Source organism: Carica papaya, chromosome 6 (assembly GCF_054855325.1).
Source record: "Carica papaya isolate Zhongbai chromosome 6, ASM5485532v1, whole genome shotgun sequence".
Taxonomy (NCBI): domain Eukaryota; kingdom Viridiplantae; phylum Streptophyta; class Magnoliopsida; order Brassicales; family Caricaceae; genus Carica; species Carica papaya.
Window position 1 is genome coordinate 22,610,340 of NC_142314.1, and position 14,181 is coordinate 22,624,520.

The 14,181-nt window shown below is 33.6% G+C and overlaps 1 protein-coding gene across 1 annotated transcript; it reads left to right on the plus strand.

The window, feature by feature from the left end:
- Window positions 1-453: 453 nt before the first annotated feature.
- On the plus strand, window positions 454-2,876 carry LOC110824369 (transmembrane protein, putative (DUF1191)). The gene has a single exon (XM_022054965.2). The coding sequence runs from the start codon at window positions 1,600-1,602 to the stop codon at window positions 2,560-2,562; it is 963 nt and encodes a 320-aa protein (XP_021910657.1). The 5' UTR covers window positions 454-1,599; the 3' UTR covers window positions 2,563-2,876.
- Window positions 2,877-14,181: the final 11,305 nt, after the last annotated feature.

A 14,181-nucleotide genomic window follows, 5' to 3' on the forward strand; every position in this document is an offset into this window, starting at 1 on the left:
GATAAATTAGAGTACATTTAATAGGGTAAATTTGTCATTTTAATTGTTTAAGTCAAATTTTTTACTTTCAATTTCAAACCAAACTAATTTTTATGCTGAATAATATTTAAATAGCCTATTTATGTTTCGTAAAATTTATTTTAAGATTTGAACAATATAAGTGATTCTTTTTTTCTGTTTGAAAATACAATTTTTTTTTTTTTTTTTTTTTTTTTTGCATAATAAGGTAATTTTGATTCTCATCTTAATAATTTTTCATTTTTAATTTAAATAATAAACAAAGCAAATATTAGATTATCCGCGATTGGCTCTCGGAAAAGAAGTTGGTCAATGAGGGGAATTTGGTAGGAAGGGCAAATATGTAAATACGACAATTTTTCTTTTTCTAAATTCTGGGTTTTAAGTAATTAAGTTGAGTGGGTCGTTTTTACATAAATACATTTTCGATCTCTCTCTCTTTCTCTTTTCTCTTTCTTCTTCTGTCTTTTCCACCGGTTCACCCATCTTCACTGGACTACGAGTGAAAGCTTTTATCTCCACACAGTCTTCTTCTTCTTCTTCTTCTTCTCTCTCTCTCTCTCCGCTTCTCTGTGATTCCCACTTTTAACTCACTTGCTCTGTCTATAGTTTCCGCTTTCGCGAGGATCTCGCTCTAAACGGATTGTATAATTATTTCCTCGGGTACATACATTCTGCGATGTACTTTACTTCTTGCATGATAAGCTGATCCAAACACAGACACAATCCCATTATCTTCAATCACAAATTAGACATTCCTTACTTGTTTCTCACTGTTGTTTGCTTCTGCTCCCTTTATTTCACTCGTAATGTGCTTTGGTTATTTAACCTATTAGCCGCTGCTCCCTACTCTGATATATATATATATATATATTTTTTCTACTCTTCGATCCTCATTTACCTCAAGATTATTGAATAGTTTCGGCATTTGTATGAGGAGTTTTGTGCTGCATGAGTCTCTCCGCTTCTAGAGAACTATGTCAAAAATGCTGTTGTTGCTGGATACCCAACCCCAAAATTTAGGGGTTCTTGATTCAAAGCTTCCATTTAATCAGGTATTTAGTGCGCTTCACTGTGTCTTTCTTTAGACGGGAATTACACTGTTTTACTTCGGGAATTGAATATTTAGCGTTGTTGAGAAGATTCTTGACAATAATTTTTGTGTCAAAGGAGGTAATGCTGAAGAATCACGATTTAACTGAAATGCTCTAAATATTCCAAGCATTTCTGATTCTTTAGGAGCTTCTTTTGAAAGGATTCCAAAAGAGAAAAAGATAACCTCTGGCTATAAGATTGTAACGGTTGAAACATTCAAAGCTGCTTTTATACTATCTAGCAAGGGAGAGAGACCAAAAGAGAAAGGGAATATATTTTTATTTATACAGTACCCGTTACTCACAATTATGAGCAAGTCGACGTGACACCAATTATGTATTTGCGATTGTTTTTTTAGTGAGTTTGAAGCTTCTTTCCGTTTTTATTATTTTCGGATCTGGGAATTTAGTGGTATTGATTTCTCAAGGTTTTACTGGGTTTTGTTGAGAAGCCTTGTGCTGAAGGTTGAGAAATTCCAAAGCATCGATGGGGCTTCTTGGAAGTCTCGCGGTGCTTTCTCTGATATGCTTCTCATTGTTACCGGATTTCAAAGCACAGTCTGCTTCAAGAAGTCCTGCTAGGGCCCTAGATGCTCTTCTACAAGATTATGCTTTCAGGGCTTTTGTTCGTCCAAAGACAGGCATTCCATATGATGGGACAGTTCCATCAAATTTGACTGGGATCAAGGTTGCTGCAATCAGGCTTCGCAGTGGAAGCTTAAGAAAAAGAGGAGTTCCCATGTACAAGGAGTTTCGGATTCCTTCTGGAGTTATAGATAAGCCATATGTTGAAAGGCTTGTTTTGGTGTACCAAAACTTGGGTAATTGGACACAAAGGTACTACCCATTGGATGGCTATACTTATTTATCTTCAGTATTAGGCCTTCTTGCTTACAGTGCTTCAAATTTATCAGCTACAAATTTGCCAGAATTAGATATCATAGCTTCTGGTGATCCCATATCAATTGCATTTCCAGATGTGAAGTCAGTCCCAGATGGGTCTATTCCAAAGTGTGTTTGGTTTGATTTGGATGGTTCGGTCAATTTCAGCAATGTGTTGTCTGGTAATATGTGCGAGACAATGCAGCAGGGGCATTTTTCTATAGTTGTTGAATCAATTGCACCTGCTCCTGCACCAGCCTTTCCTGTGTCCCCTCCTGGTGTTCCTCCAAATGTGGCTCCACCACCACCTAGTGGAAAAAAGAAGAAACCTAATTCGAAAATTTGGATAATTGTTGGATCAGTTCTCGGGGGGCTGCTATTAGTAGCATTGTTGTCATTATTTATATTGTGGGTGCAGAAGTACAAGCAAAGGAAGAGAATGCGACAGATGGAGAAGGCTGCAGATGTGGGAGAAGCTCTGCACATGACTGCTGTTGGGAATACAAAGGCACCAGCAGCAATGGTGACTAGAACGCAACCAATTCTTGAGAATGAATATGTGCCTTGACTCCTACCTTGCTGTAAAAGCTTTCTTTCAATTCCGCATGCATTTTATTCTTATTCAAGCCCACGTATCATAAAATTCTTACAATAACACCTTTTTTCGGTGGTGTTTCATTGTTCGCCTCGCTCGTTTGCTCCTGATAGGTCCTTGGTTATAGTGTGCCTAAGATAGGATTTTTGTGTAAATCTGTTATTGTTCACAAACCGTCCATACCTTTATTATTCATCGTGGTGTGCTTCTAGCCAAAAGTGATTCCATATGTGATGAAATTAGTTGTCCCATTGACAAAGAATAAAACTTTTTTTCTTTTTTGATGATTTTGTTTTGGGTTATTTGTCTTCACTCTTTGAGATTGTTGCAAGATGAAGGTTGTCTATTGAGCATAGTTTTCAGGAATGAGAGTTTATATTAAATGCAATTCACCAGGGACCAGCTCCATTCTTGGGTTGAAGGTTTGCAGCTGGCTGTTGGAAGATATGGCATCTCTTTTGTTCAAATGCTAAGGTTTGCTGCTGCTAACTTCTCTATCACTCTTTCTAAATATATGTACATTGTGTTCTACCAACTGCTTGTGGATCTTGGTTCATATGAATTGTTATTACATGTGACATTTTCCTTATTCAAGCCAAAACATTTTCTTGATGTATGCAAAGTTTTTATTTATGAAGATGAAGAAGAGGATAATTGCTTCATGTTTTCCTGCCACCATGGTGTATTGTTTTGTTTTTAATTTGATATCATTTTATTTTTTCTGGAGAAATAATTTAGGTTAAATTTGATGGCAATTACCATATTTTGGGAGGAGGTTATTCCTCTTACCATATTTTGGGTGGTGTGGAATGAGAGAAACATGAGAACTTTTGATTGGTTGATGATGCTGATGGTTTTGATATATTTGAAAATAGAAGGTTTTAGACCCTCGCTTTTTTTATGAGTCATCTTATTTGTTTTACGGATGATTGATTGAACCTTATGAATAATTTGATTGACATCTAAATTTTTTTATAAATGGGTGACAACTTCTTGGTGTCTACGGTAATTAAATGTAATACCCAAGCGATATATATGTCTATGTATATATTTATATATAATTGCAACATATACATAATGGGACCAAAGAAAAAGAAAAAAAAAAAGAGGAAGACCCAGCTGGTACCCAGCACAAAAGAAAAATAAAATGAAATATATATACACACACATATAAATGAAAAAAAAAAAAGAAGAATCTAGAGGTGCAGAAGAAGGAAACATGTAACCATAATATATATATATGTATATATATGTAATGTAAAAGCAGAAAAAAAAAAGGAAAGAGATGAGAGCGCAAGGAGAGAGAAACACGACTGTTGTGAGAGGAGAGGAAGGGTCAACCGGCGTCGATGACTAAGAGAGAAGAGTCGCACAGTGTTGCGTAACGCCGCAGCTAAAAGAAAAAGAAAGAGGAAGAGAATTGTGCAGGTTGTGCCATGCGGTGACGCGCGACTAGAAGAAGAAGAAGAGAGAGAAGAATTATGGTCGAGTAGAGAGAGAGAGAGAGAGAGAGAGAGAGAGAAGAAGAAGAAGAAGAAGAAGGAAGAAGAAGAAGGAAGAAGAAGAATAAGAAAGGAAAAAGGAAGAAGAAGAAGAAAGGAAGAAAGAAGAAGGGGAAGAAGAAAGAGAAGAGAGCGCGACGAACTTGCCGGAGAAGAAGTTGTGTGTGTCGATGTGATGGCCATGGCGCGGCGGAAGAGAGAGGAAATAGCAGCGGGGAAGAAGAAAGAGAAGAGAGCACGACGGACTTACCGGAGAAGAAGTTATGCGTGTGCCGATGTGATGGCCATGGCGCGGTGGAAGAGAGAGGAAATAGCAGCGGGGAAGAAGAAAAAAGAAGGAAAAAAAAAAGAAAAGAAAAAAATAAAATAAAAGAAAAATAAAAGAGAGAAAAGGAAAAAAAAAAAAGAGAAAGAAAAGAAAAAAATAAAAAAGAAATAAAAAGAAAAGAAAAAAAAAAAAGAAACACAGCGATCAGATCTGTTGTTGGTATGCCGTACGTGGCAATGCACATTGATCCCCCCATAGGTGTATGGCATTCTCGTAATAGCGCGGTTGACATTGGCGACTGGGATCGCATGTCTCAAGATAAAATCTATTTCTCATTTTTGTTATATAATTTTCGAAATTATTGATAAATTAATGTGTATTTTTTATTATAAATAAAAAAAATTACTCAAATAGTATCCGAATTTTTGAGAGAATTATAGATTAAGTCAAAAAAGATTCTCAAAACTTTTTCTATCATACCATAAGTAAAAATTATGTGTATTTCGTACGAAAATATAAATTATATGTTTATATAAATGTGTATATGTATAGTGCATTATGTGTTAATGTTTAAATATATATATAATATAAATTAATATAATTAGTATATCTAATTTGTATTTGTGTATATTTATATAGTGTATATATATCTACATTATTACGTATGTGTGTATATATATATAAAAATATTCGATAGATGATATATGAATTGATAAGAACAGAACTGATAAGAACAAATTTGTGAATATATATATATATATATATATATGGTTTGTTGTGTGTAATTGTGTATACGTATTTAAGTATGAACGTATGTGTATCTACTGGTAAATATTGTGTGTGTGTAAATATAAATATATATTCTGTGTGAGACATGTAGTAATAATACATGTCTATATTATAATATATGTGTGTATATTAATATGCATATACACATATAGCGTATTAAATGTATCATCAGTGTGTATACGTGTGAAAAATAGGTACATTGCACTTACTGTGTGATCTGCTGCAGATGTATGGTGCATTGTACTTACTGTGTGATCTAGTACAGTTGCATAAGCAATCTGAGGATCTTGTGCTTGCTGTGCGTTCTGGTACAGGATAATTCAGAAAGTAGTTTGGAAAATATATAGCTCTTGTGTACGTGATGATATCGTGTATTGTGTGTATGTGTTTGTATTTAATTATGCATAAAAATTAAGATCTTAAATATGAAATAAGTGAATTAGAAATGAGAGAAATTTGGAAAGAGTGTGGAGTGTAAGGACCCTAAATACCTACTCGTTTAGTCTAAATCGAGGAGGGGAGAGTGCGTGCGTGACTGAAGTTCAGCGGGTATGGTGAACCTGCACATGGATAGTGTTTGAAATCTAGTCCAAACGTGGATAGGTATTTGTGAGCGGGTCACCTAGCAAACGTAACTGTTGTGGCCAATGTGAGATTGTATGTCCTATCCATGCGATGTGAGGATTCTTTTCGTCTCTCCTTAATGACGACATAAATGACGTCGCACGATAAAATCTTAGATGTAATATTATAAGTGTATTATGATATTTTGAGTATAGACTGATATTCAAGTAGAGAAATATTATGAATAAAGAATGTGAATAATAAAGAAAGAATTATTTCAGAAATAAGAATAGAACACAATGAAAAAGATAAAGAAAAGTTTTCGTTAATGTTTGTTGTGTAGTTTGATTGTGATGCTTTGTTTGACATTTTTTTTATTATAAATATTATTATATTTTATTTATTAAGTGAATGTATGTTTGTAAGTCTCTGTTATAGAATTTTTTTTCTTACTGAACTCGTAAAGCTCACCTCAATTCACCCTCATCTAGGTCAGAAAAAGTCTAAGATTAATAGAAGATGAGGAAGAAAACCTTATTAGTTTCAATTTTAGATTTGTAAATTAATTTAGATGTCTTAATTATTTATAAACAAATAATTATTCTATCACAAGGGATGTGTATTAAAGTATAGTTCTGCTACATATTTAATATTTATCTATCTTAATAGTTAAAAATATTGTGCTAATATCCGTACCCACCGACATTGGGCTTCAGGAAATTGTAGGTGGTATCATAGCGCACTTTCCTCATAACCAATCCTTGTGACATGAGTCATAAGAACTTTAGGAGGCCTAGGACCAACATAATTTAGAAGAATGACCCTTAAAAGATGTTTTGGATCTCATGTGAACTACTTGATTAATTGAGAATAGGAGAATGATATTCCACAAGCCTAACGTTAAGAACCATATAGGTTACTTGATGACAAACTTAGAACTCCACAAATTTGGGGTTTAACTTGAAGTTAACGAACAATGATATATAACCAACCATTGTTGTCGAAGTTTATAGGTGTTAAGGAAAAGCATCAGGGCCTTAATCTTTTATTGACCTATTGACCTCATAGAGTAAAATGCTGTAACAAAGCTCTTAAGAAAAAGCATTCAATTTCCTTTAAGATAAGAAATTAATTCCTAAGGGGGGGAGAAATCTCCCAACCAAGAGAAAATTTTCCAGGAGCAAGAAACATTTTTCCATTGGGAACCAATGCCTCAACTAGGAGAAAATTTTCCATCTAGGTAGAAGTCCCCAAAGTGGCACCAGAATTCCCTCAAATAGGAGTTTTCAGAACTAGAAGAATCCCTTAGAATTAAGAAATTCCCTAGTGTGAGAAATTTCTCCACGTAGCAGGAAGATTCCTTAGTTCAAAAAAATTCTAACTAAAAGATTTCTTGAACAAAAACAATATTCCCTAAATAAGAGAAATCCTTTAAGTAGAAAGAAAATCCATCGAGTGAGAAATTTTCCAATATGAAGAAATTCTCAAAATGAAAAAAAACCCCAAATAGATATACTCCGCCTAACAAATTCTAGGCCTGATAGGAGTCAAATGGCAATTTAAATTTTTATAAGAATTCTCCTTTCATCCCTCTAGGAACACAAATACCCTCATTGTTCCAAAATTCTTTTCCAACTTCGTTTAGAGACTCCAATAGTGGTTCCGAATCTTAGAAAAACAAATAACCAAATTCTTAAGAAATAAACTGCCATTCTAGGAATTAAAATCAGACAATGCCTAATTAGAATCCTCATTTTTAAAAGTTCTAGTACTTTTAGAAAAATTTTATAGGTGAGGGGTATAGTTGTAGGAGTTGTCCTCACATCCAACTATTCAGCAAATTTTCGATGTGTTTTTTTATCAAAATAGCGCAGCGGAAGTGTGATGAACTACCATCACCATCCAGGATGATTTTTCTCTTCAAACTAAAAAAGAGTAAATTGATGGTGTGATAAACCAGTGACTTGTATCTTAAGGTCATATTTAAGAGCAGTCTCTTAGAATTCTTGGGAACTTGGAGTGTACTTGCGAAAATTAGAACTAAACGTAATTGCTTGCAGTAAAATTAATGATTAAATCTGCTAGTAAAAGAATTCCTAATCACCTCCAAAAATAATCATCGATTCTGTAACACTCTAAGCCACTTCCAAAAAATCACACTCTAATTGTTAGAAGTTAGAAAACTAATGGATTAAATTAGACACCTAAAACTTAAGGATTGATATGACCTTAGCTCAAATAATACGTATCTAACTATACTAACTGTTTTTAAGAAAATATGAATAAAACACCATCCCGTTTAAACTCGCAAAGAGAGAAACACGTCTTAGAAACTAACCCAATGAAATAAAATTGAGAAAAATTTGAGTATGATTTCACCGAAAATATTTTTACCTAATGAAAATATTGTAACATCACCACTTAATTGGAACCTAAGTTGCTAAATAATCGTGATTATGAAATTAAATTTTGAAGAGAAATAAAACTAAGTCCCTAAAGATGTGTTTTGATAATATAATTATTACCGTGATAAATTTTAAAAAATAAGCTCCCTTATACTGAGGAAAAAATAAAAATAATTGGGTACAAAAAACATCCTTAAACCTACAGACCTTCATCTTTAAGAAATTGAAAAATAAAATATCAAAAGCTAAAATGATTCCAATAAAAAGAAATGTTATGACCATTCCAATATGTTGACGAAAATGTCAATAGAATCCACGGATGGTTGTTTCAAGATTTTTGCAAATGAAAATTTAAAAGACCAAAATTTCTAGGAAGAAAGGAGATTTCCACATGAGAGAAATTTTTTCAAGTGACATAAATCTCCTAATAAAGATAAACATCTCCCTAGTGAGAGAGAAACCTCTCCTAATAAAATATTTTTTCAAGTAGGGAGATGAGTGATTCCAATTCCTTAATATGCAATTTGGAGGACTAAATTGTTTTAAGGGAGGGAGATTGTAATACCCAAAGGGTATATATATCTATCTGTATATATATATATATATATATATATATATATATCATTGCACATATATATAATGGGATAAAAGAAAAAGAAAAAAAAAAGAGGAAGACCCAGCTGGCACAAAAAAAAAATGAAATATATATACACACACACATAAATACAAAAAAAAAAGAATTGAAGAAAAAAAAAATCTAGAGGTGCACTCTGGAAGCAGAAGAAGGAAACACGTAACCATAATATATATGTATATATGTAATGAAAAAGCAGAAAAAGAAATAAAGAAAAAAAAGAAAAAGATGAGAGCGCAAGGAGAGAGAGACACAACTATGAGAGGAGAGGAAGGGTCAAGCGGTGTTGACGGCTAAGAGAGATTAGGAGAATTACACGGGTTGTGCGACGCGGTGACGCCGACTAGAAGAAGAAGGAGAAGAAGAGAGAGAAGAATCATGGTCAGGTAGAGAGAGAGAATGAGAAGAAGAAGAAGAAGAAGAAGAAAGGAAAAAGAAAGAAGAAGAGAAGAAGAAAGGAAAAAGGAAGAAGAAGAAGAAGAAAGAAAGAAAGAAGAAGGGGAAAAAGAAAGAGAAGAGAACGCGGTGAACTTACTGGAGAAGAAGTTCTGTGTGTGTCGATGTGATGGCCATGGTGCGGCGGAAGAGAGAAGAAATAGCTGCGGGGAAGAAGAAAAAAAAAGAAAAAGAAAAGAAAAAGAAAAGAAAAAAAAATAAAAAAAAATAAAAAAAATAAAAAAAAGAGAAAGAAAAGAATAAAAAAAGAGAAAGAATAGAAATAAAAGGGAAAGAAAAGAAAAAAACAGAAAGAAAAGAAAAGAAAAAAAAGAAAAAAAGGAAAAAAAGGGAAGTGAGACGACTGGATCTATTGTTGGTATGTCATACGCGGCGACGTGCATTGATCCCGACATTGGTGCGTGGCATTCTCAGTGACACGCACGTAGCAGTGCGTGGTGACACTGGCAATTGGGACCACATGTCTCAAGATAAAATCTATTCCTCATTTTTATTATATAATTTTCGAAATTATTCGTAAATTAATATGTGTATTTTTCATTATAAACGAGAAAAATTACCCCGATGGTATCCTAATTTTCGAGAGGATTGTAGCTGAGTCCAAAAGGATTCCCAAAACTTTTCCAATCACACCGGAAGTAAGAATTATGTGTATTCCGTACGGAGACATAAATTATATGTTTATATAATGTGTATATGTATAGTGTGTTATGTGTGAATGTTTAAATATATGTATAATATAATATGAATATAATTAGTATGTCTAATTTATATTTATGTGTATTTATAAAGTCTATATATATCTACATTGTTACGCATGTGTGTGTGTGTGTATAAAAATATACGATAGATGATATATAAATTAATAAGAACAGAATTGATAAAAACAGAGCTGATAAGAACAAATGTGTGAATAAATATATATATATATATAGTATGTTGTGTGTGATTGTGTATACGTGTTTAAGTATGAACGTATGTGTATGTATCAGTAGAGATTGTGTGTGTAAATATAAATATATATTCTATATGAGACATGTAATGATGATACATATCTGTATTATAATATGTATGTATTAATATGCATGTACAAATGTAGCGTCTGAAATGTATAATCATTGAGTGTAAGTGTGAAAAATAGGTACATTGTACTTGCTGTGTGATCTGGTACAGTTGCGTGAGGAACATGAAGATCCTGTGTTTGCTGTGTGATCTGGTACAGGATAATTCAGAAAGTAGTTTGGAAAATATATGGCTCTGATGTGTGATGATATCGTATATTGTGTGTGTGTTTGTGTTTAATTATGTATAAAAATTAATAACTTAAGTATGAAATAAGTGAATTGAAAACGAAAGAGATTTAGAAAGTGTGGAGTATAAGGACCTTAGATACTTACTCGTTTAGTCTGAATCCAGGAGAAGATGGTGCATGTGTGGTTGAAGTTTAGTGGGTATGATGAATCTGCACATGAATAGTATTTAAAACCTAGTATGGACAGAGATAGGTATTTATGAGCAGGTCACCTAGCAAACGTAACTGTTGTGGCCAATATGAGATTGTGTATCCTATCCATGCGATGGGGGGATCTTTTTCGCCTCTCCTTGATGATGACATAAACGACATCGCGCGATGAAATTCTAGATGTAATATTCTAAGTGTATTGTGATATTTTGAGTGTAGATGTGATATTTGAGTAAAGAAATATTATGAATAAATAATGTGAATAATAAAAAAAATGATTTCAAAAATAATATTTAAGAATAAGAACAAAACATAATGAAAAAGATTAAGATAAGTTTTCGTTAATATTTGTTGTGTAGTTTAATTATGATGCTTTGTTTGACATTGTCTTGATTATAAATATTATTATATTTTATTTATTGCGTGAAAGTATGTACGTAAGTCTCTATTATAGAATCTTTTTTTTTACCGAGCTTATGATGCTCACTATAATTCACCCCTCATCTAAATCAGAGGAAGTCCAAAATCAATGGAAGATGACGAAGAAAACCTTGTTAGTTTATATTTTAAATTTGTAGATTAATTTATATACTTTAATTGTTTGTAAATAAATAATTATCCTGTCACAAGAAATGTATATTAAAGTGTAGTTCCTGTAGTGACCCGAAACTTGAAATGAAATAAATTATAAATTGAATGCGGAAGTGAAATAATAGTGTTAAGGTTTATATTCCTTACACAATAATTTAGGATACCCGATAGAGCTGCGAGAATTACCCTTTTAAAAGAATAACGAAAAATCTAAGAAATAAATGGAAAGTAAAGAACTGGACATTCTATTCGCAACCCTCTTGTGGATCGAGATCTGAATCTTGGTCTTCTTGATCTGAAATGATTAATGTAAGAGTGAAGTACATTAACCCAACAAGAATGTCACACTACTCACCGATACAGAAATAAAGGTTGATAAAAATCATGAAAACAACTAATGAAGCTCATAATTTAAGTAAATTAATTTATCATAAGTAAAATCATTTATTGTACACTTACCGTAGCGAAATTTCTAAAACTGACCTATAGAAGCAATAACACAAACAATATCATAATCTCATATTCAATTAATCAGAATAAATACTTTCCATTTTTATCTGCCTACTGGTATCCATGGAGATCCATAGGGATGTACTCACTACGTGTGAACCCTTATTCAACATTTTCAAGTAATCGACCATCCCCATACCTCGTTTGGTATGAGTGCCAAAAATACTATCCCTCAATACTCCGTCTGGTATAAGGGTGAAACGGGCCGTCCCCATACCTCGTCCGATATGAGCGTCAAAATACCAATCGTCGATACGCCATCTGGTATAAGGCAACGTTTATGGTAAGATTTTTTATGCATCCGGTCCGTTCACCATCTCTCAAGATATTCAGTAAGGCTACTATTCATTTATTCACTTAATCAAACAATTCCTTATTTACATTTAATCTTTAGTTTCATAATTTAACTGTAAATCACGTAGAAGAAGCAATACATGCATCAAGGAAGCATCATTGAATCATCATACTAACTCCAGTGTAATATTATGCATTTGAAATAGTAAAATCAATCAAACAGGATCAATAGTGATAATAACCGGTTCTGGCTCCATTAGTAACCTGTGATTAATTATCGAGATTTTTTAAATTGAACAAAATACCATATTATTTATAATTAAACTTCAATTTCATAACAACGAATAGGGTGAGGAATTCTTATCCGAATCGATATTCGAACGCTAAACTTTCAGCTGCGCCTATTGGCAATCCCCAGGTTTCTTGAATTTTACGTCAGAGATTAAAGCACGCTCTAAGTACCTAGAAATATCCCAAAAAAATCCAAAATCGGTGTTAAAATCCTCTTTTAGCCAATTTCAGAATTCTGATACGGCAGCACTACCGTGCTTCGATGATGGCACCGTCGTTCGCGGTGACAGTTTACCTCGGACTAGCTATTTTCGGCCAGTTTCAGCCGGTTTTGTATTTATCCCTGCACGAAAACACATTAAGGGGCCTCGGTTATCGGCAGTAGAATTTTACGGTGCGGCAGCTCCACCGGCTCACCTTCGCGACTAAGTGTTTTTCTTCGGTCAACTTATGAAAAATAGAATGATGAATACAATAGGGAAAAAATCGCACAAAACGAGAATAAGGAAGGGCCTCATCGGAGGTGATTTTTTATTTTTCCTGTGGCGGTGGCGCCGGACTTTACCCGCAGTTTTCGCCTCATCCGTCGGTCCTTTTGTTTCGATTTGACCATGGGGGTATTCAAAATCAAATTTCGAGTAAATGAGAATTTTTTTTACCTCTTTTGGTAGGCGGAGGTGACTCTGAAACGACAGCGAACGGCGATCGACTCTCTCTCCCGATGACTAGTTCTTCTTCTCCAACGGGGGGCTGGCAGCTAGGGTTAGGGTTCGGTGTGAAGTGAGGTATTTATATCCATCTCCCTTTAATCTAGGTCATTCATCGCGTTTGATCTCGACCGTTCGATCGCGTTTAAATAGAAAATGAATATGGACTGTTCATCAAGATTTTATCTGAACCGTACGATCGCACCTGAGGATGGAATGAATCCGGACCGTCCATGCGCGCGAGAACAATTATGGACCGTCCGATCGTGGGCACGTGGATTGCCAGCGTGGTCTCCTGCGTGACATCGCATCAACGTGCCTTGCCACGCGGCGGACTCCGATTCGTCGGGGCTGCTGATTGAGCGGTCCTACGTGGCATATTTTTTCTAAATTGCATTTTAACCTCCAGTTTCTGAATTTTTTTTCAAAAATACCCCCAAAATCCAAAATTTTACCTATTTTTTAAAAAAATTATTTTTAATTTCATCCTCTACCTATTTTTCCTAATTTTTACATTAAATAAAATTCATAAATTAAAATAAATTATATTTTATATATTAATTTTAAAATTTTTTAAAACTGATTACGGATATTATAATTCTACTACATACTTAATATTTATCTATTTCATTAATTGAAAATGTTATGCTAATATCTATATCCCAACATTGAAGTTAGGGAAGTTATATTAAAAATATATCCTTCTAACATGGCAATGATATTATATTTTATAGAAGGTTAGGCAACAGCTGAAGCAACTATAAGAATCCATGTTAAAATCTGTGGGCAGTTCAGTCGTTTTCTTCTCAATTTACTTTTATTTTATTTTTTCAAAGCATGATTTAATTTTAATTGTTTCTTGCGCTGGATGGACCCTTTTTTCTATTTATTTTTTTATTGCTGAGTTGAAGTGCTGTGCTTGTTGTCGCCGTCACCCATAATCATAATTTAATTGCAGAAGAGAACAAAAGATGAGAAAGGGAATTGGGTTATTTAACTAGTAAAATGCTGTGTGTATTAAATTAAGCATATTCTTTGGTGAAAAACAGCCAAATACAATAATAGATGAGAGAATATTCTAAGAGGCAAAGACTCCTATTAAATGATAAACTAAAATTA

Excerpts from the sequence above, each read along its gene's own strand:
- LOC110824369 (XM_022054965.2), top strand. The coding sequence starts at position 1,600 with ATGGGGCTTCTTGGAAGTCTCGCGGTGCTTTCTCTGATATGCTTCTCA.